This window comes from Mycteria americana, chromosome 4 (assembly GCF_035582795.1).
Source record: "Mycteria americana isolate JAX WOST 10 ecotype Jacksonville Zoo and Gardens chromosome 4, USCA_MyAme_1.0, whole genome shotgun sequence".
NCBI lineage: Eukaryota > Metazoa > Chordata > Aves > Ciconiiformes > Ciconiidae > Mycteria > Mycteria americana.
This window is the reverse complement of record NC_134368.1, coordinates 77561605-77584007: the sequence shown is the minus strand read 5'-3', so window position 1 is coordinate 77584007 and position 22403 is coordinate 77561605. Positions and strand designations below refer to the sequence as shown.

Below are 22403 nucleotides of genomic sequence, written 5' to 3'. Positions count from 1 at the left end.
CTTGTAGGAAGATACTAAAATGACTCAAAGACATCCTTACATTTCTACTTGTGTTGTATGTAATTTATGAGGAGGAGTTAAGCAAGGGCTCGTCGTACATACAAAGAAAAGGGAGCAGCAAGTCCATACAGCTGTCTTCACTGCATACTTCATACCCTTTCACCCCTCATGTAGTATCTTTCTTGAGTGCCAACCAGACTAAGCTCCAGAGCTCACAGCTCTTGCAGAACTCAAGCAAGCACCACTAGGTTACAGACGTCTAGGTGGCTGAGTTGGGAAATGAGCAGAAATTGCAGAGAAACAGACTGACCTCTCCTTTCGAAAGGCAAATCGATCTGTGACAAAGTATGACTTGCATAACCTCAGGCAAGACAGAGCTGTGTACAGGTTTTTTATGGTACGGATATTATTTCCCTTTATAAGCTACACTGTATTCCTACCATTAAGATTAAACAATACTTTATTTTGAAAATAGATGGAGCCATTGATGAAAGATTTCAGGGATAACTTTTCAGGTCCCAACCCTAATCAATTACAATCACAACTACTTGTTGCAATTACTATGCTCTAACATTTGGTCTCTATCAAGTGAAAGCTGTGGGGCAATTGCCATGAAAGCAAACAAAAGTTGAGGATGGAACAACCACTGAACAGTAACATCCATGCAAACAGCTTATGAAAACTTCTTCAATGATTTCTCAACCACAGTGAAACCGACAGCATATTGTAAGTGAGGAGAAAGATTACCTTAATTAGGACCCCCAAAATAACACCAAGAGATTTTTTTCCTAATTTCTCTTCAGGACACAGACATTCATGTGGAGAGAGCAGTTTGGCTTTTTTTTTTTTGTCCAAGAAGACACAAGCGCATGCAAATCAGTTTGCGTTGTAACGCCAAGTGCTTAACAGTACACAAGAGGCAGGCACTAACTACTCCTGCTTAAGAGTGCCGTCTTTGGTATCTATGTATTTACCATTTTTAATGATGTCTCCTTCCAAAACTCTGGCAACACCTTTCCCTGCAGTGCGGAAATCGTGCCCTTTCTTGGTTCCCAACCATTTGATGTCCAACCCGCAGACACTGCAATTCTGTGAGCAGAAAGCGCAGACTTGCTATTTTGGCGTTGGTTTCCCTCACCAACTCCCGCCACACAGAGCCCCCGGCCTCCCTGAGCCCCCAGTTCTGCTTACTTCCCGGTTTGCCCCTTCAGCCTCCCCTACCCAGCACGCCAGGCCGTGCCTCCCCTCGCCCCCCGGCTGCCTGCCGGCGGTGCGGCACCTCCCACCGCCGGGCCGTGACGGGAAAGACGGGAGAGGACGGCCGCTGGGCCCGCGGGACGAGCCGGCCCCTTCAGGCCCCCGTTCCCGGCGGGCAGCCGCCCTCGGAACCTTCCCGCCGCGCCGCGCCGCGCGGGGCCGGGCGGGCAGCGCACCGCAGTGCGCCGCTTCCGGCTTCCGCACGGCTGCTGGAGCCGGGTGGGCGCGGGGCGCTGAGGGGGCGGCGGCGGCGGTCCCGGTCCCGGTCCCGGTCCCGGTCCCCCGCGGCTTCCGCGTTTGAGCAAGCGAAGCGGTCGCTGGCTTCCCCAGAGATAAGTGCCGAGACATACGGAGCACGGCGATCCAGGTTGGAAACGTGTTGCGACACGGTTTGGGGGCCTAGGTAAAAATACTAAAATAAGGTAAAATCCTGAAAGCTGAAAAACCGCAGTATGCGTGTTTTTCGAAAAGCTAGCCTACTGTTGGCGTTTCACGTAACAGCCTTAAATCAGGTCGTGAGAGCGCGTCGGCCTCACGCTCGGCAGCCGTTACCGGCGCGCAGGCAGCCGTTATCGGTGGGGTCAGCCGTTACCGGCGGGCAGGCAGCCGTTACCGGCGGGGACAAGGTGCGTTTCCAGAAGAGGGAAGCTGCTGTCGGCCAGGGACGTGCCTGAGGAAAACCACCGCGCATCTGGGCCCTAATCAGCGCGGCAGCGCGCAGACGCTGCGGTCACAGAGCACAGTTAGCCACCTTGGTACTAAAAGATCGAGCAAGTCTTTGAAATCACAGTGCCTTGAAAATGATTTCGTTATTAGAAGGAATCGTGGACTGGAATGACATGAGATACTGCTAATACAGATTTTTTTTTTTTTTTTAAATATTGTAATCTTGTATAATGCTTGCAAAGCAGTAAAAGATTTTGTTGAATTCTGAATGGAATCAAAGGTGACCCAGCAAATTTACCGTGATCCTTCTTTTGATGAATATGCATGAGGTAGAAGTGATTTGATGGTCAAGTACAAGAAATCTTGAAATATGGAAAGCTTCTTGTGGGTGTTAGTATTTGTGTGGCGTGATAAGAGTAACCCGACAGTTCCCCTGCCCCCCAAATGAGTAGCTTGTTACAGCTGTTCGTTATATTTGTGACAGCAGGGTGGTTAGCGCAATCACATAAGACAAGATAATATGACGCAAGGGAACATCGTGCTTGGCACAGAAGATTCAGAAATCTGCTGGTGCAATCTGCTTTCCTGTCTGCTGCAAACTTGGTGTGTGTCTTTGGGACCTCCATCAAGGACAATATTCAAGAGGGGAAAAAATGGCATAGGCATGCTAGGACTTGGACAGAATTTAGATGCTAGACATTGTTTATGTATTTTACATAGCACAACCATCAGGTAAAATATACAAGCAGTCTCTGTAGCTGTGGTGGGAACTCTGCTGTCCTTGCCTGTGTTTACCTGAGCAAATAATACAGCACCTGAGGAACAGCAGGTGAAACTTACAGAATGAAACACACAGTGCTGGGGACCCAGTATGCACACAACACATTTTAGGACTTTTCCTTTGAACCACTGCTCACCTCATACGCAGCCTCCTGATATCTGAACTCTGTGCTTTCTGTGCCACAGCATCAGCCATTAAGTTGGAGAGTCACGCTCGCTCCTGCTGCTGCTCTGACCCAGTCAATGTGGAGCATTTTGTTCTTGAGTAGAAAACTTCACATGGAGGAACACCCCGCGTGGAGAACTGCTCCCAGTTCGGGAGCTCGGACGCTCTGTAGGGCAGTAGGGTCGTTCCTTCTGGGGCTGAGGAGGGAACCAAGCATGGACCTACTGTGTCGTAGGCAACTTCTCTTACAATAGCATCATAGATGAAAAGGAGGGTGCTAGCATGGCCATAAGGCTCTGCCTTCAGCAAAAAGACTCTGTTTAAGCAAAAGATTCACACGCTCTTTCCGGTAAATCTGAAGTGAGTAGTTCACTGTAGGCATTTCCTTGATGATTGGGTTTTAGGTCCCCCAGAGGCACTTTTCTCTTCCATGCACCCTGCAGAGGAGCTGGACTGCAGACAGATTCCACTGGATCTTTCCTGTCTGAGCATTTGCTAGTGGTGTTGTGTGCCTAAATACATTTTTGGGTCATCCCTCAGCCTCAGGTTACAGAAGCGTTGCCAACAGCAGAGGTAGAACATACTGCAGAGGCATTTAAAATACTGATTAGTGCTTTTAAAAGGTGCGATACCCTGATTTGAAAGGAATTGCAGGTAAGCAAAGTTTTTACTGTCATAATTTCTGGCATCATAACACTACTAAGCTCTAGTAAGAAAATTAAAAGGTAGTAAAGTCCCTAAAGATTTAGAACTCAGGGGAAAGACAACAAACATCTTAAGTGGAAGCTCAGAGGGAAAGAGTGATAGAATATTGATCTATAGGATGTTGTTATTTATTGGATGGTGTTTGAAAGCCTGGGTTGACTCGGTAGCTTTGTTAAAAGGACCTGACATTGCAGTTTTGTTGTTACTTAGTTTAGTGCAACTTTCTAAAAACTACCATCTTAAAGATTTCTTATTATCTCTGTCCTCAGTAGTCATTGAGACAGTGTTTTTCATGAAAACGGTTTGTCATTTTGGTGCTTTCGATTATGAGGTAATGTGAAGAAGTCAAGGTATAAATACTAACCATTAGATTCTGTTGTTAAATCAGCATTCGAGCAGTTTGAAAATTAGTGTGCAACCTCATATTGGACTCCCAGTGTCAGAAATGTCACGCTCTAGAATAATGACAGTTGCCAGCAGGCAGCTCAGCAATACAATTTTGACTACAAAATATGACACTAATACAGTTTAAACGTGGTGCAAAATGCTACAGGGTGAGCAAACTGATTTGTATGTGCTATCAAACCCAAATTTTAGTATTTGGTCAGGACATTGTATTTCTTTGTTCTGGAAAGTTAGAATTGTTGTGTTTATTTTATAAGACCTTTTGAATGAAGATACTAATTTTTCTTCCATGTTTAAGCTGCTACAATTCTCTGCCTCTTGATGCTGCAGCTCTCCTTACAGATGCCAGCGTGCATGTCTGCTCGGAGTTAGGGATGAGGCTGGGAAGAGCAGGTACCTCCCATTTCCCCATGCCAGTGGCCCCTGGTAGCCACCCAGAGACCTACTGGAATCAGCAGAACTTTGCCTGGGCAGAGCTGTCCCATCATGTGGGCCGATTTCTGCCAAGCCCCAAGTCTGTAGTGGTTTTCTTCAAATTCCATACGTGGAGATTGAGATTTTAAGATGACGCTTGAGTCTCAGCTGTCAATTGTTTGAAGGTATATTTCTGCAGTTTTGGAAATCAGAGGCAGAGCAAGGAGCACTGTTAGGTGTAATTGTAGCTCAAAAAACTGTGGGTTAGTTGTACAGTGCAATATATATTGGGGCAACTTGCTAGGAAGGCCAGGTTTTCAAAACAGAAGCACTGTAGTGAGGTACCAAAATAAGAGCTAAACACTTCCAAACATTCAGCTGTCTTGTCATCTGCAGGGAAGTATAGTTTGGTAGCTACAGCATGAAGAAGTGTGTCCACCTGGGCTATAGACCTGCGACTGTTTTTTTTAGGACTATGTTCAATAAGGCAATTTTTTTGTCAGTGGAGAGGTCTTTGTCTCTTCCTTAGCTGCTTTCTTATTCCCATGCTTGCTAAGCAAATACCCCCCTTTCACTGTCTTTCCCCATCAGATTGCTTGTGTCTTGGGGTGCTTGTTGGTTTGGGTTTTTTGGTTTTGTTTTTAACCTGTATCTGGTTTAGAATGTGACACCAACAACAGTTACCTCAGCGGAAATTCGGGGATGATAAAGATGGAGCGTAAGGAAGGGTGTTTATCTTGAGCGCCTGTGTTGACGAGAGAAATTCTAACATCAGACCACACCTTTAATCTCTCAGTTGTCCATTTCATGAAGTCAGGATAATTTATTATAAACACAGAGTAAACTAAGCATATGTGAATACTGCACAGTTCATTGTGGAGATGACAAGGGAGCAGTGGTCTGATTGATTGCCTGATGGTCTCTCCACTGTATTGCATTGGTTCCCTCCTAGAATGTTAAAACAGACACACGCATTGAACCAGGTGGAATTAAATTAGTGTAAACCCTTCTTGGGAAACAGCGGCGTCTTCAAAGCAATGCATACTCATCTCTTCGTTATTGCTAATGTGCTAGAATGATAAATAAGCAGTACAAACGTCCCTTTGTCATAGCTCTTGAGTCTATACAATGACATTTTGTTTCTAAGCCTTCATGAAGTGTGAAATTTGCATTTTTGCAGTACATCACGATTCGCTTACCTGAAGAATGCTTTTTTAACTCATTGTAGTAGTTAGTGAGCATGAGAAGAGACAGAAGTGAAAGAAAAAATGAGCTCAATATTGTCCTTATTAAATAGACAAGGCAAACCAAAACCAGAGGGGCACATAACAAACAAATCTACAAAACATAGCGGGTTTTTTTTCTTTTTTTAAGGCAAAACACTTCAAAGATAATTAAGCGCAAAGTTTAAGACAGCAACGTCCTTTTCAGATCACAAGATTCTTCATGATTCATCACATGACTCTTCCTAAGGGACTGGCCCCTTATTCTATGTTTGAAAAGAAACTTTCAGAAAAGGAAATGAATGGAGATGAAACACAGTTAACATGGGAACTCCAAGATCCAGTTTTAGTGCTGGATGTGTCATGTATATCCATGTATTTACATACATAGGTCTGTGTGCATTCATTATGTGCTTATTTTTTTCCCCCCACAGATAGTGAAAAATGCCTAAAAAGAAGACTGGTGCTCGTAAGAAAGCTGAGAACCGTCGTGAACGTGAAAAGCAGATAAGGGCTTCAAGAGCCAACATAGATTTAGCCAAACACCCTTGTAATGCTTCAATGGTAAAAATACCTGAAGTATTTTTATATTACAGTACTTGATTTTGAATTATGTAAAACCAGTGATTATTACATTGACTATTTAATGCCACTAGAATGCCATTCTTCCTACCGTCCTTCCTTTATATTTAAGGTTACATTTGCATCAGAGGTATAATACTTCAATAAAAAGTTTGGTTCCTAATCAGAACCCAATTCAGAGTCCCTGTGGGGTCTGTAAATTTTATATATTTTACCTGGAATAAAAATAATTACCAGTATTTTATTTCTTTTCTTTAGGAATGTGATAAGTGCCAAAGGTAAGTATTTTTCCCCTTCTAAAACCATTAGTTTAATATTAATTAGTTTCAAACATTTTACAGGTCTTTTTTAATGCTTGCTTGTTTTTTTTTTTCCCCCTGCATGTGCCTAGACGACAGAAGAATAGAGCTTTTTGCTACTTCTGTAACTCTGTTCAAAAATTACCCATTTGTGCACAATGTGGTAAGTAAAAATAATGAAGGAAAACATGCTATCCTCAGTCCCATTTGTGTTGTTAAACTCTCAGCAATTAGAGTACCTTTGTCTTAAAGTATGTTTGTGACTTTTGGAGCAGGTTCTTTTAAATACGCTGTGAATATCCTCCTTGAGAAGAGATCTTGCTTGATACGCACTAATGCGTATGCCTGTTGACCCCCAGAGGTTTGCAGTTCTGGGTCATGGGCTTGTCTTCAGTATTTGGTCTTGGGAAGAACTTGTCTCACTGCCTTTTAGGGTTGAGAACATCTGACTGACCATTTCCCTAGATTGACCATGTTGGGTATTGTTTCATAACAACAGCAAAGTTAAAAAGGCTCTGACTGCCAGCAAGGCACTGATAAATACTGCTTTTTGGGGATGATATAATTTCTGATCAGTTTAATATCAATTAAAGCAACAGTACATTATTCACCTTGCATGGTTTTTAATGTAATATGCTGCTCATGTTATTTATATGTGCTAGTGGGCTGATGCTTTGAAATCAAGAGAAGGACTCCTGGTGACAGACCTCGGCTCTGAATCAGGCTAAAATGCCCCTTTTTTTTTAAATGGCTGCTTGCTTGCAGGGTTTGTTGATAATCATTTCATACTTCGAGGTGAATTTTGTTGTTTTACTGTTTCAACATATCCTTGCAGATTTTCAATTTGTCATTAAGCAATTTGGCTGTTTTGTCCTTCATAAGTCTTCCTTCTGTCATCACGCAGTGCAGTATAAAAACATGCTGTCTATCTAACAGTATATTATGCATCTGAAGTTGACTCCTGTGTGTTGAATTTATCTTAATCTGCAGTATGTTTCTGGAGGAAAAGCATTCCTAATAACAACCACCAAATTATATTGAGTCCCAGGGTTTTCCAAGACAAAGACCATTAGAGCTGTTTGGTGCTTAGTGAAGCATTGGGGACAGCCCCTATAAACCAACAGCATCTTTCTTGGAGAAGTCCCTGAGGGATGGGAGCAAGGTAGCTGTATTGCAGTGCTCCAGACCCAGTAATACCCTCACCACCTCCTGTTGCCCAGCTCAGCCCACCACTGCTCCTTCCTCACCCTCCGAGTGCCATTTGGTGTCTGAGGTGTGACTTAATACAAAACTCTGCTGATGCTGCATACTGGGATTTAATTACATTTTCAGGGTAGAATTTGGTTTTGTCAGCTCTTGAATGGGTTTGCAGGGAGCACCCTTTTGTTGCTTTCTCTAAGCAGGCAATAAAAGAGACACCAAAGGGGTCTGTGGCATGGCAGCTTAAATCAGTGATAAAACTCCACTGCAGTAGCCTGGGCTAACTACAAGATTTTTTTGATTGTATAACTGCATACAGAGTGTGGATCTTTCTGATAGAGCTATCTATGTCAGAGGCAAGGAGTAGGGGAAAGTTCTCAGCCTAACTGCTTGTTTGTGTCAGAATGGCTTTTAAGTGCAGACAGTGGCTTTTTCTCCCACCCATCCCCTGCATTTAAAGGGAATTATTTTGTCTAGGAAGTAATCTCTTACATGGCTTTAAAAAAGAAAAAAAACCGAAACAACCACCACCAAAATCCCAAGTATCCAAGTACTTGTAAGTAATTAAATCATCAGGTGTGCGTGTTTTTTTTTCTCAGAGAACCTCAGCCTTGCACACAGCACATGCTGCTTTTATGGTGGGACAGAACTAGCAGCGGTTTTAAATGCAATTCTTTAAGATGTCATTGCTTGGCTTTCACCTTAATTTTGTTCTTTGGTTTGTTTTGACATTTGAAATTCTTGCCAATGCCTCAAAACATAGAGCAAGACAACACATTCCCTTATTATCTCAGTACTGGGGCAAGAGATTTTGGCTGAAAACAGACAATAACTAATTGGATCTAAGGGAGATGTGAGGGTGGGTTGCAGGTTGCAGACATTTGTTTGCATTATTTTTACCTAGATTTACAGTTAAGCACAGGTGTTTAGTTGAAGCTCTTATATGATCATTCATTCTAATTTTTAAAAATTTTTATATAGTTTTCTTCTGGTTGCTTGCCTTTTTTTTTTTAAACAGGAAAAACCAAATGCATGATGAAGTCTTCAGACTGTGTTATAAAGCATGCTGGTGTGTACAGTACTGGACTAGCAATGGTGGTATGTATACAAAATTACAGCCTTTTTTGCACTTTGAGGTTATTCTATGCAAATCTTTCTGAAAAAAGGATAAAACAGATTTATGGAATGATAGCATGTACTATGCCAAGTTTTTTTTCTCATTCGACCATCACAAACTGATTTTTCCCTTATACTGGCAACCCAAATTTTGCATTTTTAGATTCAACTCCTGCAAACTCTGACACATGTCCTGGATGCTAGCAGATCTGTGTTGGTGGCAGGCCCTATGCACATGTGTTAACAGCACTGGAGCTTACATGCTTACATGCTGTGTAGCCAATTCCCAGTCTCCATTAGAATCTAGGATCGTTCTGTAGAAACCAGTGGACTTTTGTTGCTGTCTTCTCAGTATTGCAGAGACCCTCAGTATCACAGAGAGGAATCTGTTCCATGGCATTAGGGGGGAATTTTATTTTCAGAAGAAAAAAAAATCATTTGGGCTCTTAGCGGAGATAGTCATAGCTTCTGACCTTTCGATTTTTGTTCTTAGAAGGACAAGTTAGCTACTCCATTCTGGAAAGCAAGGTATAACATGTCATAGCCTCTGGATTAAATGCTGTGTGGACTAAACCTCTGTCCTGTTTCTGCCTCCAGTTGGCTGTCAGCTTTTCTCAGTGACACAGCTGGCCTTTCCAGTCTGAAGTTCCTAAACTCATTCCATGCATTCACTGATGCAATATTTTCATCAACAATTAATTTGGATTCACCATTGTTTTCTTAGTTTTGTGTGCATGTAATGCACATGGTAGTTTGTTACATATGGGCTGAGGAAGCTTCTTAAATGCTACAATTAAGGGATAGTTGATGTGTAGATCTTGTAGTTTAATCAAAATGAAAGTTAGAGAGTCTAACTTATTTCTAATGAGTTATTTGATCTTTGCTTTCTGCGGAGCTTGTGTTCTAATATAGCATGGTTTAAAATCCAAATGAGTGATTTAAGCTATAAGAATCTAGTGGCATTTTTCAGGTCTTTTTTGAAATTGCATTTTTGCCAGAACATTGTTATCATTTATAGATCTCAGGTTTTGGCTGGAGGACACAATTTTCATGCGTAAGATTTAAGATAGGAAATGTAAAAAACAGAAAAGGAGAAAACCAAGTTATTTTGCATTATATTCAATCCTGCAGAAATGGGTATCAAACAAACAGGATGAACTGTGGAGCAGCTTGATAGGAATACAGATGTAGTTCATACTCTCGCTCAACTGGAATGAACCCACTGAGATACTTGGATACATTCAGAGTTATGGAATAAGACCCTCTCTCTAGGTATTGCAGAAGTCCCAAGATGATCTCTGTCTGTAATTGCAGGGTGCAATCTGTGATTTCTGTGAAGCTTGGGTGTGTCACGGGAGGAAGTGTCTCAGCACACATGCGTGTATCTGCCCTCTCGCAGATGCAGAATGTATTGAATGCGAAAGAAGTGTCTGGGACCACGGTAGGTTGCTCACACTTAAAAATAAGAAAATCTAAACGATGCTTTTCTCCTCACATTGCTTAAGTTATTGTACCTATATTCTTAACATAACATTTTCAATCTTCACTGATTAGTCCTTGCAGTATGTTTGTTCAAAGCAAGGCATTCTCCCCGTTTTAAAAATAGACCTTATGCAGTAGGGAATGTGAATGGCCTGCTCAAGAACATACAGTGCTCAACTCTGGGATGGTTATGTAATCTAAAGTATTAACTGTCCAATCAGCTTCACATAATTAAGCACTGCATCGGATTGTCAACACACAATTTTCTGCCATTCCCACTCCATTCATCTGTGCTAGTACAGGTATTTGGATTCCCATTCCCAATTGCTTAGCAAACCATACTGATCTCCATTTATGGAATCCTTTAAAGTGTTTATTTCAAGTGTGCATCAGAGGTGAGGGGGTGGGAGGGAAGGAAACTGGATGAGAGAGAATGGGATCTGATTTAAGAAAAATACTTAATGCCATAGTTGAATTAAAATGGAGAAAAGGACTAGAAGTAACACCTGCTTTATATTTATGCTGTCTTGTATTTAGGATACATGGTATTTTTCAGTGTAATAATGGATGGCAGTGTCTAATTTAGGACTTTGTTGAAGCATTTGTGACAGAAGGGAGAACTGGTCTTCAGTCAAAACTACTGCCCAAATTGTTTGCAGAGCAGAACTTGATGCTTATGCCTGTTGCTGATTATTTTGCCTTGATAAATCTTTTAGGAGGCAGAATATTCGCCTGCTCTTTTTGCCACAATTTCCTCTGTGAAGATGATCAATTTGAACATCAAGCCAGCTGCCAAGTTCTGGAAGCAGAGACATTTAAATGTAAGTTAGTTATTCATAGTCCCTTTCACCACAGCTAAGCAGACTCTTGCTTCCTCTGTGCTCCAGAATACTCTCCATCACCTTTTCAGAACAGCTTTTACCACCACTGGAGGAAAGGGCCCGTTTCCTATGTGCTTGCTCTTGATATCCATTATGTAAACTAGAACTTTTGTCTTTGACCTTCCTCCATGCCAGATTGTAGATGGCAGTTGTTTCCCTGCCCGGATCTTACAGGCCTCCCATGGGAAGTTGCCTTTGCAGGAGCCAGTAGTTTCTAAAGTGTCAGTGTTGGCAGTGGCCAGAACTACTGCTGATGCTGCTTTATTACTCCACAAAGCTCTGCAGGCAAGAAGGAGCTCTCTTCCACTCTTATGGCCATATGATGAGCTATTTCTAGATACCTGTTCTGCATGGAAAATAGCTGCCCTAAATAATACCACCTGTGTTAGTCTGGCTAAACTTTCACCTGTACGTTGGTGAAGGGTTTGCATCTGCTGATTTTGCAAAAGCAGCAAGGCCTGAGGAAGGCCATGACTCAGGAAGCAGTCATCATCTGATTCAGTGAGACGGGGTGAGCATGGAAGGGAGTAACAAAAATAGTGTTCATCCAGAGCATGAACTCAGTGTTAGTTTCTTCACTGACCAGTGGACTGTGGACATGTGTGTCAGTAATGTATCAAGTGATGATACATTTTTGTATCATCACTGATGTCCACTTTTACTGAATAAAGAACAGGTAGCTGAAGACTTTATGTCCTTTTGAACTTCCATTAATTGTGTGGACAAAACTGAAACTGGTATCTGTAAGAGGACATGATGGCCATGCCGGACTTTGCTAGTCCACTACTCATCTCTGGCTGAAACAGGGAAACTTCAAGGGAAGTTAAAAACAAAACACATACAAACCAAGACTATGCATATTTGAAATAACTAATCTTTTGTAGAAGTACTTCTTTTCTACCATTAACTACTATTTGGTTTATCCCATGAGACAAGTGTTTGTCCTGTCCAAAACTTGTATGTGTGTATTTTGACTATTATCACATTTTCAATCCTTATTGTAGAAATTCAAGGTGCTCTTTATCATAAGACTGTTTTCTTCAGAACTGACTAATCTCTTGTCCTAATTGATTTCTCCCAATTCACAATATTTGTTGATTTCAATGTTATAGTCTGTGTCTTTAGAAATCTCTTATCTTGTTTTAATCTCCCATCCTTTTTTTTCCCAGCCAGCTATTTTCTAAGCCTTGATTAGCTTCCCTTGATGTATTCTGCCAGAATATCTTCCTGCATAGCAATATTGAAGCAGCAACAGCTGTTCCACAAGAATTTTTTTTCAGTGATTGTTGGAAGCTTTTAATTCACAGATGTGATGTCACACCCTGAATAGAGAAATTGATTTTTTGGAGGGTTTTCACTGTGTTCAATGTTTCGTGGTACAGTGCAGTCTTGGTAGAGAAGCAGGATTTTTGTCAGTGTGTGGTAACAAGATTATAAAACCTGAACTTTTACAGAACACACGAACTTTAAATGTGGTCATGCAACTGTAGTCTAAATCCCATTCTAGCTGTGAAAAAGGTACTGTTACTTTCCATCACTATTTTAGAGAAGTTTTTTAAAGTGCAGATACTCCAGAAGTATTTGACTATACATGCATTAGCATTTCCAATTCGATCTTTAAACATGACGGAGCGCTAAATCCTGTGGCTGTCCTGCTCATGTGGAGAACTCATGATATTACTTCAGATTCAAAAACTTTGTTGTCACAGCAGTAGGGCAAGGTGGAAGGGAATGAGTACTTGCACAGAGACTGATAAAACACATATTATGCTTCTTGAGGAGTAACAATTCACCCAGCTTCATCTTGCTGCCAGTTCCTGTGTGGTTGCCTTTACTGTACTAGTGGAGTAAAGAAACCAATTTGAAGCTTCAAGACAAGTTAGATTTTGAGCACTGATTCTGCTCTTTACAGCTCATGTGCCAGCTACAATTCTTTTAACGCAGATAGATTTTCATACGAAGTTGTGTGCAATGAAGTACGTTTCCAGAGGACATGACAGAAAATACAGAACAAAACAACTGTTCTAGGTTTGGAAGTTTGCAAGCTTTAAGTGTTCTCACATCCCATTTAAATGAGATAAAGGTATTAAAGGCTGCCATGGCATTGTTCAAAGTGACTGTAAAATGCTAGCACTCCTTCCTTTGACATTGCAAGAAAAGGAAAAGCAAGATGATCACTTAATACCAAATTGGTTCTGAAACTTCTGTTTTTAAAAGTTTGGAAACTCAAGAAATAATTAAACTTTTTCCCCTCTTCAACTTTTACTTTTTGTGTGAAATTACATTATTGCAATGAGGCTTAGACTTGAAAAAAATCTAGTAAAATGGTACTGTATGGTAAAATGACTGATTCGTGTTGCCGAAGTGCATTTGTGTCAGGGAATTAAAAATAAATGCCTCAACTACATTATTACATACTTCTACAAGGTTTTAAAAACATCACAGATCTGCAGTTTCCAAGTACTGAATTTTACATACTGATTTTCTCCAACAGGTGTTTCCTGTAACAGGCTTGGGCAGCATTCATGCCTGCGTTGTAAGGTAAAGAGTAAAGACATTTGCAAGTAGCTATGATTTTAGAGTTGTTCTCCTTAGCCTCCTAGGCTGCTGTCAAGCCTTGTCATGTCTTGTCTACATTATTAAAAAAAAATATTAATCCTTTCATATTAGTTTCTGAAGCTTGGGGGCAGACTTATGGGGGACAAAAGGGGTTTTATCTGTGCTTGCCTCTTAATCACAAGCCAGTGTTGTGCATCCTTATGCCAGGTGAGGTGATCTTCACTTTGTCCAGCCCTCTATGTTTAAATTGGGGCTGTACCATGTTTGGGCCTTTAAAAAAAACCCAAATCCTTGATCTTGAACAGAATCCAAGGCTTTGGAATATGTTTTGATCTGGCGTAGAACTAAGACAATTGAAAAAATTGTTGTTTTTTTCTCTTTTTAAAACAGTCAAGTGATGATCTGACCAGAAAACACTGCAGGCTGGGTCCAATAGAAATAATCTCCACAGCTAATCCAGTGTTACACATGCACAGGCTAATCTGTTGATGCCAGGCTTTTGGTTTTACACACTCAGAAGTAATTTTGTATAAAAAGTTCCACCTGCTTCATCATCACAATTGTCCCGATTTCTCCAGGTGCTGGGTTGTTGCCTGCTCTTACTCTTCTTACCCTCCATATGTTTCTCTGCAGTCTCCCATGGCATTGATTTCACATTCCAAATTGTTCCTTTGTCCAGATATCTTCACTGGCACCCTGGTGCTCAACATGTGAAGTTTCAATCTCTAATCCTTGCCTTCAGGTCACTGCATAGTTATGTTCTGGCATACATCTCTGATTATATTTTATTTAAGCTTGTCAACGTAAACCGAAGTTTGCCAGGCTCCTTGTGGGCAGCCCTATAATCCAGTCCTTGAGTATGTTACTTTCTTTACTTGTTTATCAGCCCTTTCATCCAGCCTCTTCCCCAGGAAGCCATGAAACTACATTCAACGCAGAAGTGGTTGCCCTGTGCACAGACTCTGGTTCCACTGCAGATAGAGCTCATTAAATTTTAATCCCAGCCAGAAAATCCTGCTGCTGTTAGACACTTTTTTGCTTGCTTCTTGCTGAAGAGTATGCTTCTATGATTAAAACATTTAGCCTTTTTATTCTCCTTTCATCCCACAGGCTTGTTTTTGTGACGATCATGTGCGAAGTAAGGTTTTCAAGCAGGAAAAAGGAAAAGAGCCTCCCTGCCCTAAATGTGGCCATGAAACTCAGCAGACAAAGGATCTGAGCATGTCAAGTAAGCCTGCTTCTCTAGCTAACAAGCAATACAAATACCATTGGTGACTACTTTTCTGCATAGGAACACTGAGTAAAGTCCAATTACTTTCAATTGTTTTGCAAAGCTTTGCTGCATTTGTTTTGGGAAAAACTTTGTGTTTCTTAGTTCTAGAATTGAGCAGTCTCTCATTCATAATCATTAATTGATTCCAATATAGTGAAAGCTTTTGTTTAGTTTGAGATTTTAGTTATGGAAAAATTGCAAAAAATCACCACTTAAGCCTTTATTTCATCTACAAGAAGCTGGCTAATGAATTTCAAAGTGCAGTTTGATGACATGCATACAATCTACCTCAGCCGCTCTTGAATAAATCACAATATGTGTTGTGTCTGCGAAGCACATCCAATTGCAGGTTTTCTTGGCTTGAGTACCAAAGGTTTATCCTAAAACCTAAGTTGTACTCTGGGGGCAGTTGTTTATACAAACTTGGCTGCAGGGGGGCAGACTGTGTGTAGCAGAAAGGTTCTGTCAGAGTAAGGATTACATCTGAAAATGTCAGCTTTAGAAAAAGGTTGTCTAACACTGTATGCTCTTTGCTGAGTAGTGAAAAAGGACGGAAAGGAAATGTCAGATGTTCGGCTCAAATTGCTGTTGAGGGGTGGGAACATGATGATTTTTCTCTGCCTGCAGCGCGCTCTTTGAAGTTTGGCCGACAAACTGGAGGCGAAGATGCAGATGGAGCTTCTGGTTATGATGCCTACTGGAAGAGCCTCTCCTCCAGCAAGGCTGGAGATGCAGGTGACCGTGAGGATGAATGTGATGAATATGAAGGGGAAGATGATGATGAAGATGACAATGATGAGGGAGGGAAGGATTCTGATACTGAAACCACAGATGTATTCAGCAATTTGAATTTAGGAAGGACCTATGCTAGTGGGTATGCACATTATGAGGAACCAGAAGATTAAGCTTAGTATGCTGGCAAGCTAGAAACACTTGGAAGGAGCCACCCAGTGCTTCACTTGAGTTGTGTACATGCCAGTAGGATAGCTCTATCAGGTACTTACGTATCAAAGTTAGAGAATAAAGAGTGTGGGACTTCTTCAGTAACTCCAAGTGAGATTTTTTTTTTTTTTGGTATAAACCAATATTGCGTTTGGGACTGGTGGAGAAAACGGGAATATTTTTATTCCCCTAAGCAACAGAAGTGGTTTTGTCCTTGAATTACTGAGTATAATGGTTCAATGCCATTTTCTCCTATCAATACAGGAACATGGGAGAGATGTACAACTTGTTTCCATTTGCTCATCAGAAATTAAGTTATTTTTTACAATAATTTTATTAACTGATTTCATAAAATTAATGTAGTGATAGGTTGGTGACTGCATTTTTTTTTTGGTCTGCACAATAAAAGTCAACTGCATTCTCTAATGAATTGTCATAAATATTGATCTTCCTTGGATAGTTGGAAAGCAGGTTGTATACAAAGTGTAAATTGATGCTAAAATAACTTCCTTGTTTATGTAGGTAAGGCAGATCAATGTAGTTCTCTGTGTGCTTGAACATTACCTTTGCAGCATTTTTAGTATTAGATATTAATCAATGGGGCTATATGCAGTCATTACAAGCGCACCCCAGATAATCAAAAATTTCATTGCAATAAAAATGTTGGTGTATCCTCTCTGCCACTAAAATCTATAAGACAATTTCTCATTAGATCAAAAAGAGACTGGTTTCTTCTGTGCCTAGCCTTCAACTCTTTTCCTTGCTCATGATACAAAAAAAATTTGATAGGAAACAACCCCTGTATATGAATTGATAAGGCAAGAAAACACAGGGGGGTTCAAAATACTGGGTTCAAATACTGTTCTGTGCAAATGTGCTGGTACGAGGCAAGTGATCAGCGCATCTGAGCTGAGGAGGTGACACTGGCAGAAGTGTTTGCAATGATTCTGATTTGCAAGTCAACATGTTAATTACCAATCTACACATATAAATGATAGTATTTAGTTTGCTCCTGTAGGGGAATGTTGAGATGATAGCAGCTTTGACAGCAGACAGATCAAGACACAGGGGCAGCCACCTAAAGTGTTACTCCAGCTTTCTAAATGCCATGCTTAAATGCAGGAGAGCTATTTCTTGTTACCTGTCAAATATCTGAACTGATTGTGGGATTACCTACTTTTGTGGTGCTTTCTCTACTGTTTCTTAACAGCTAAAGGTCATATGTTGGCAGAGCATATCCTATTGAGAATAATTTTTAATGATGTTAGGATTGCCAAATGAGCATTTCCTAACAAAACAGGATTGAGGAACCTGGCCTTGATACTTGCCTCCTAAATGCCTCTCATATCAAATGCATAAAAGACATGAGCTGGAATGCATCCAAGACAAAAACAAACTGACAAAGAGCACAACTTGGTGATGGCAGCTGAGGGAAGAAACTGTACTGGAGAGAGGGACGTGACCTGATCAGTGCGTGTCAAGTGCTTGCCTTCAGAACTGGAGAGGAAACCAGTTAAAGCACTGTCTGAAAGCCAAATTCCCTTCAAAAATTAAAGCTCTAGGGCCATCCAGTCTCATGTGCTAGCAAAGACCTCCCCATCTTAAATTATATACCTCATAGATGTCTCGATTAGTCTTTTGCATAACCAAACTCAAAGTGAGGGAAGTAGGATGCCTGCCAGTTCAACAGTGATTTCTTATTTGTGAAATGGGCACCTGTGATAGAATTTCTGCTCAACTTCATGTGGTCCAAAAACTTCCACAGTTGAGTCCATCTGTGGCTGGTCAATTCCAGCAACAGTGCCAGTTTTTTATCTTGGCTGATGTTTCAAATACAAAACAATTAGACATCAGTACAAAGTCTTATATAGGAATGGGGAAAGTATGTGCGTTTCTGCATATACGTAAAATTATAGCTGCTTGTGTGTCATTTATTAATATTCTTACTTAACCGCACAAAACTCCCCTTTAAGGTTCTTGGCTCCTGAATCAGGTTTTTCCCATATGAAATCTGCTGCTGTCACTGGCTGTGCCAAAGGCTGCTGACGTAACAGAATTAATCATCATAATCAGAGTGAAGAATTATTCATTTTCTCATTGAAATGTCCTTGCACTGACCCTTGCAAGATCAATTCTCCAGAGCTAATGCGTGTTCCTATGATACTGTCGTAAGAGAAGGCCACAGCACTGCCTACAACAGATGCTCAGGATATCTGCTGTAATTTAGCAAGGTCACCACTCAAGGGACAGAGGCATTTACTTGCTTTTTCTTTGCACTGCTGTTCATACCACTGAAAATGCCTGTGCTATGAACGTGGCTGGAAATAGGGCCCAGGTATTAGACCTGCAGTGACTGGCCTTCGAGGGGTCAAAACAAGCATGTTTAAGCTGCTTTAAAGTAATCCGGTGGGTTCAAGCTGGAATAGACAAACATGACCGCATTTTCTGCTAATGGAGTTGGTCAATTTGTGACGGGAAGGATACGATGCTACGGGTTGCACTTTCTCATCCTTCTCTGCTTATTTAGTAAAGTTAAAAGCGTGTGGTCTGTTGGGGATAGGTCCTCAGAGCTTGCTTTCATAGAAAGTGCATAATTTTGGTTGTCTTAAGGTAAACTGCAGGAACAGGATGAAATGGAATGAACACGTATCCTAGCTTTATTGAAAAACAGGTCTGGGACAAACTTCCAATCTTGTGGGCTCCATTTTTCTTCATTGCTATTAGTCTGAAGTGTCTTGGAGGAATGTTAGTAGGACACTGACAGGACAGTATGCCATCTCTACACCTAAAATGTAAATTAGTGCTCCATTTACTTCTGAATTCAGCAGCTGATTTAGCTGTTGCCAAGTCCCAAGGTGAGGATGCTGGTGTACTGAGGACATACGTTTTACAACTCACAGGATCTCAAGCTAGTTTAGATGCTGCCACAGTCCACCAAGTACTTTCAGGTGACTGCTGAGCTGCTTCTGTCAAAGAGAGATGATTTTTCAAGTCGCTGGAGTCCAGGACTTAGTGCCTGGGCACACAAACGACCCCCTGCATAACTCCATGTTTTTAAGACTGCAGTACTGCAGAGTGCACTTCCTGGTGGGGCAAGAGTCAGATAAATAAAATCCTGAGATTGTACATGAGATTGACTTTTCCTTTGAAAATCCTGTCCCCGATTAAAGGAAATGCTGAGCTGAGAGAAGATGACCATTTAAACAAAGCTTAAGTAGAATTTGAATCAAAATCACAGTAATGTTTATTGTGTCTGTACACCCTAAAAAACAAGAGCTCTGGCCACCTCTGTAATTTCTTTTCTGGCACTGGTTTGTTATGGTGACAGCACCAGCTCATTATGAATTCATTGGGTGCTTATGTGGATTTAATGCATTTTCATTTATACTCAGGTGTGATTTAGCACCTGTGACCAGGAGTCTTTTCGTCAATCCTGTTGCAGGGTTGCTGGTTTTGTTTCCCGCAAATTAATGTGAAGATCATTTTAATGTACTGAACAGTTTCAATTGCCGGTTGATCAAGTAGTAGCATGCATGTCGCAGAGAACTAGAGGACAAGCTTCAGAAGTGCTTACAGCCCTATTTGTTCAGGCAGAAAGCATATTAGCGTGTCTTACAAGACATTACATGCATCTATCCAGGTCCTGATCCTATTTCCAGAGGAACCAATGGCAAAGCTGCCATTTATCCAAGTGGGAGCAATTTAATAATCTTTAGTATCTACAGTTTATCTTAAAATGTCAAGAGGTGTTACGGAACAAAACATGAGGATAAGCTGAAGTGAGGAAGATGGAGCAAAGCTTAACATGAGGTTAATATGCTACCATTAGTCTAAAAATACTTGTTCTAAATTTTAACAATTCTACTGGAAAGTGCTTTCAAGACTGAAAGAGGAAGCCGTTTAAAGCAGGAAGAGATAAGATTCTACAAAACACATTTAACAAGATGTAGAAATTTAATTACTCATCTCCTGAAAGCCTGCATGTACTCCGTAAATATTTGCTAAAAGCTCAAGGCAATTAGGACACAGACAAATTTTATCATCTCTGCTTTGTAGGTACATAAATAGAAAACACAGTAATTGACAAAAATCACAGCCTGAGCCATCCAGTTGGCAACAGCCCTCTGCAGCTTGGACTCTCCATCTCCTACCCATGAAAATCTAGAGTAAACATATTTTATAACTAATGACACTTCTTTATTAAGATTATGTGTACTGTAATTAGCTACCACACATCTGAAATTTGAAGCAGGGCCTAGTTTTTAGCTTCCATAGCCAGGATAGACAAAAAAAATCAGCAAGAGAATGTCGCAGACGTGAGGATCGTTCCATGGAAAAGCCACTGGTTTCCCTTTGCTAAACAAACGAAAGGCTCACAAGCCTCTACTTTGTCTTCTGCAGCTATTTACTTGATTAGATACTCATGCTATATGGAGGGGGGGATCACATTTCAGTCTCTCACCAAATTAAGCTACTACTAATAAGCATGCAGTTTTGCTGTTGGTTTACAACCAGCCCATTTTTAAGCACTGCACAACGTTTTTTGAAGAGAAACAACTGCAAAGCATGAGAAAGCCTTTTGTACCTATCTCTACTCTTACTATTTTGTGACATGAAAGTATACTAAAATGTTTGCTGCATTCTTTTTAACCCCACTTCTGATGCCAGTGATTCTTCCACAGTGTTCCCCAAACTTAACTGTAATCGGAAATTCACTACTTAACTGTAATTGGAAATTCACTACTTAACTGTAATTGGAAATTCACTTTTGTTTCCTTCTGAAATGAGAAGTACTGAGTGCCTGCAGGGCCTGGGTAATAATTGGACTTCATTATGATGTTACATGACGTCTGTTGTAGATTTTCACGTTACAAAACCACTGAGTAAGTTTGTTTTTTTTTTTTTTTAATTTTTTGTTAGAGAGTTAGAATGCCAAAGACCCACAATTTCTTTAGCAGGTAATACAAACATTTTACTGCTATAGTTGCCCGTTGCTCTTCCTACTATTTTATTTTTGGCATAGAGAAAGAGGCTGATTCTTTTGAAAGTGAATCACTGCTAGTCAGGCACATAAACCCTTGGGCTGCCTCCAGTCTGATTTAAATTCAGCACCTTATTTTGATGGCAGAGACAAGGATGAGCCCCTTTGAGATTTTCCCACCAGCAGGAGAGATGTGCAAGGACCTCACCCTTGATGTCAGCATCAATTCAAAGTGGTGTGCTCTCCTGCCAGTTCAAGGTCGTAACAACTGAAACGTGACCTTTCACTAGATGACTTTGGAAGCCTGCAGAAACCCAAACGCTGCAGCCTCTACCTCTCTTTAAATGCGTACTGGCTGGAAAAACAACTAAAAAGCTGAATCCCATGAAGAAGGTATTTTCACTCTGCTTCCTCAGGGATAACAGAATGTGTCCACAAGCATATATGGAAGTCATTATTACTGTTTTTTTTCCCTATTAAAAAAATAATAATCTATTGAGCATGGATTTAAGCGAGAAAAAGAAACAGCAACAGAAAGACAAATAAAGATGTTACCCTGTCAACAGCTGAACAACAAAGCCGTACTGAGCGCTTTGGAAGAGGGGGATGCAGAGACAGTACCATATGCTCACAATTGGCTTTTTCTGCACCCCCCTCTTAAGTCTGGAAGCACAGGCCAAGAAAGCATTACGCAGAGCTTAATCTCGGGGTTTTTTTGCCAAAGCATTAACAGTTACAAGGGAGCTTCAGAGGGAGCACCATACAATTTCTTACTAGGCATTTAGTGCGCACGACCACCACGACCAGATTTGGAACATGAAGAATAATTTAGAAGTTAGATGATCAATTGCATTCCTTGCGTATTCTCCCCACTTTCTTGATGTTACATGTATTTCAAAGATCCCATCACGACATTTACATGCTAATACTGCGCAAGCACACTCCTCTGATCTACCATCAGAAATAATTTCTGAGCAGATAGTGCCAACATAAAACATAGCAGGTACCGTCTAGGTTTATCACACCTTCAGAAGAACACAACTCTTCTTTTGTCCAACACTTCACAAAGCCAGCAGCAAATTAACAGCTTAAGAAGCCTTTCCAGCAAGCAACATTTCTCACCTTGGTTTAAGTCAGTAAGTTTTAGACAACTGAGGGTGGACCTGCTGTCTCGTCCCACTCGGTGGGTTGCGAGAGGGGTGAATCTTTTCGATTCCCCGACTGTTTGTGTACCGACAAAAGCCGGTACACAGCCGGTATCTCTGCTCGGCAGAGCCGCGTGGTCGGCAGAGTCACGACAATGACCCAGAGGAACAGTCTGGCCAGCAACTGTATTAACTGGCGAATTCCGCAAACGGACAAACTTAACGACCTGACGAGCTTAACGAACGAACAAAGGCGATTTGGCAATGGAGCTATTTTCCGGGCTTCCCGATCCCAAACTTGCATATATATATTGGAAAAGCAGAGAA

At 41.1% G+C, this 22403-nt stretch overlaps 1 protein-coding gene across 2 annotated transcripts; it reads left to right on the top strand.

The window, feature by feature from the left end:
* The first annotated feature begins 1361 nt into the window (after window positions 1-1361).
* Window positions 1362-22092, top strand: ZNF330 (zinc finger protein 330). 2 transcript variants are annotated; one of them, XM_075501021.1, is made up of 10 exons: window positions 1362-1660; window positions 6051-6180; window positions 6457-6476; window positions 6590-6660; window positions 8716-8795; window positions 10128-10254; window positions 11012-11116; window positions 13671-13717; window positions 14846-14963; window positions 15636-22092. In XM_075501021.1, the coding sequence occupies exons 2-10, from the start codon at window positions 6061-6063 to the stop codon at window positions 15911-15913; spliced, it is 966 nt and encodes a 321-aa protein (XP_075357136.1). In that variant the 5' UTR covers window positions 1362-1660; window positions 6051-6060; the 3' UTR covers window positions 15914-22092. The 2 variants fall into 2 exon arrangements, with proteins under 2 accessions (XP_075357136.1, XP_075357134.1); XM_075501019.1 differs by having other exon boundaries at window positions 1363-1624.
* The last annotated feature ends 311 nt before the right edge of the window (window positions 22093-22403 follow it).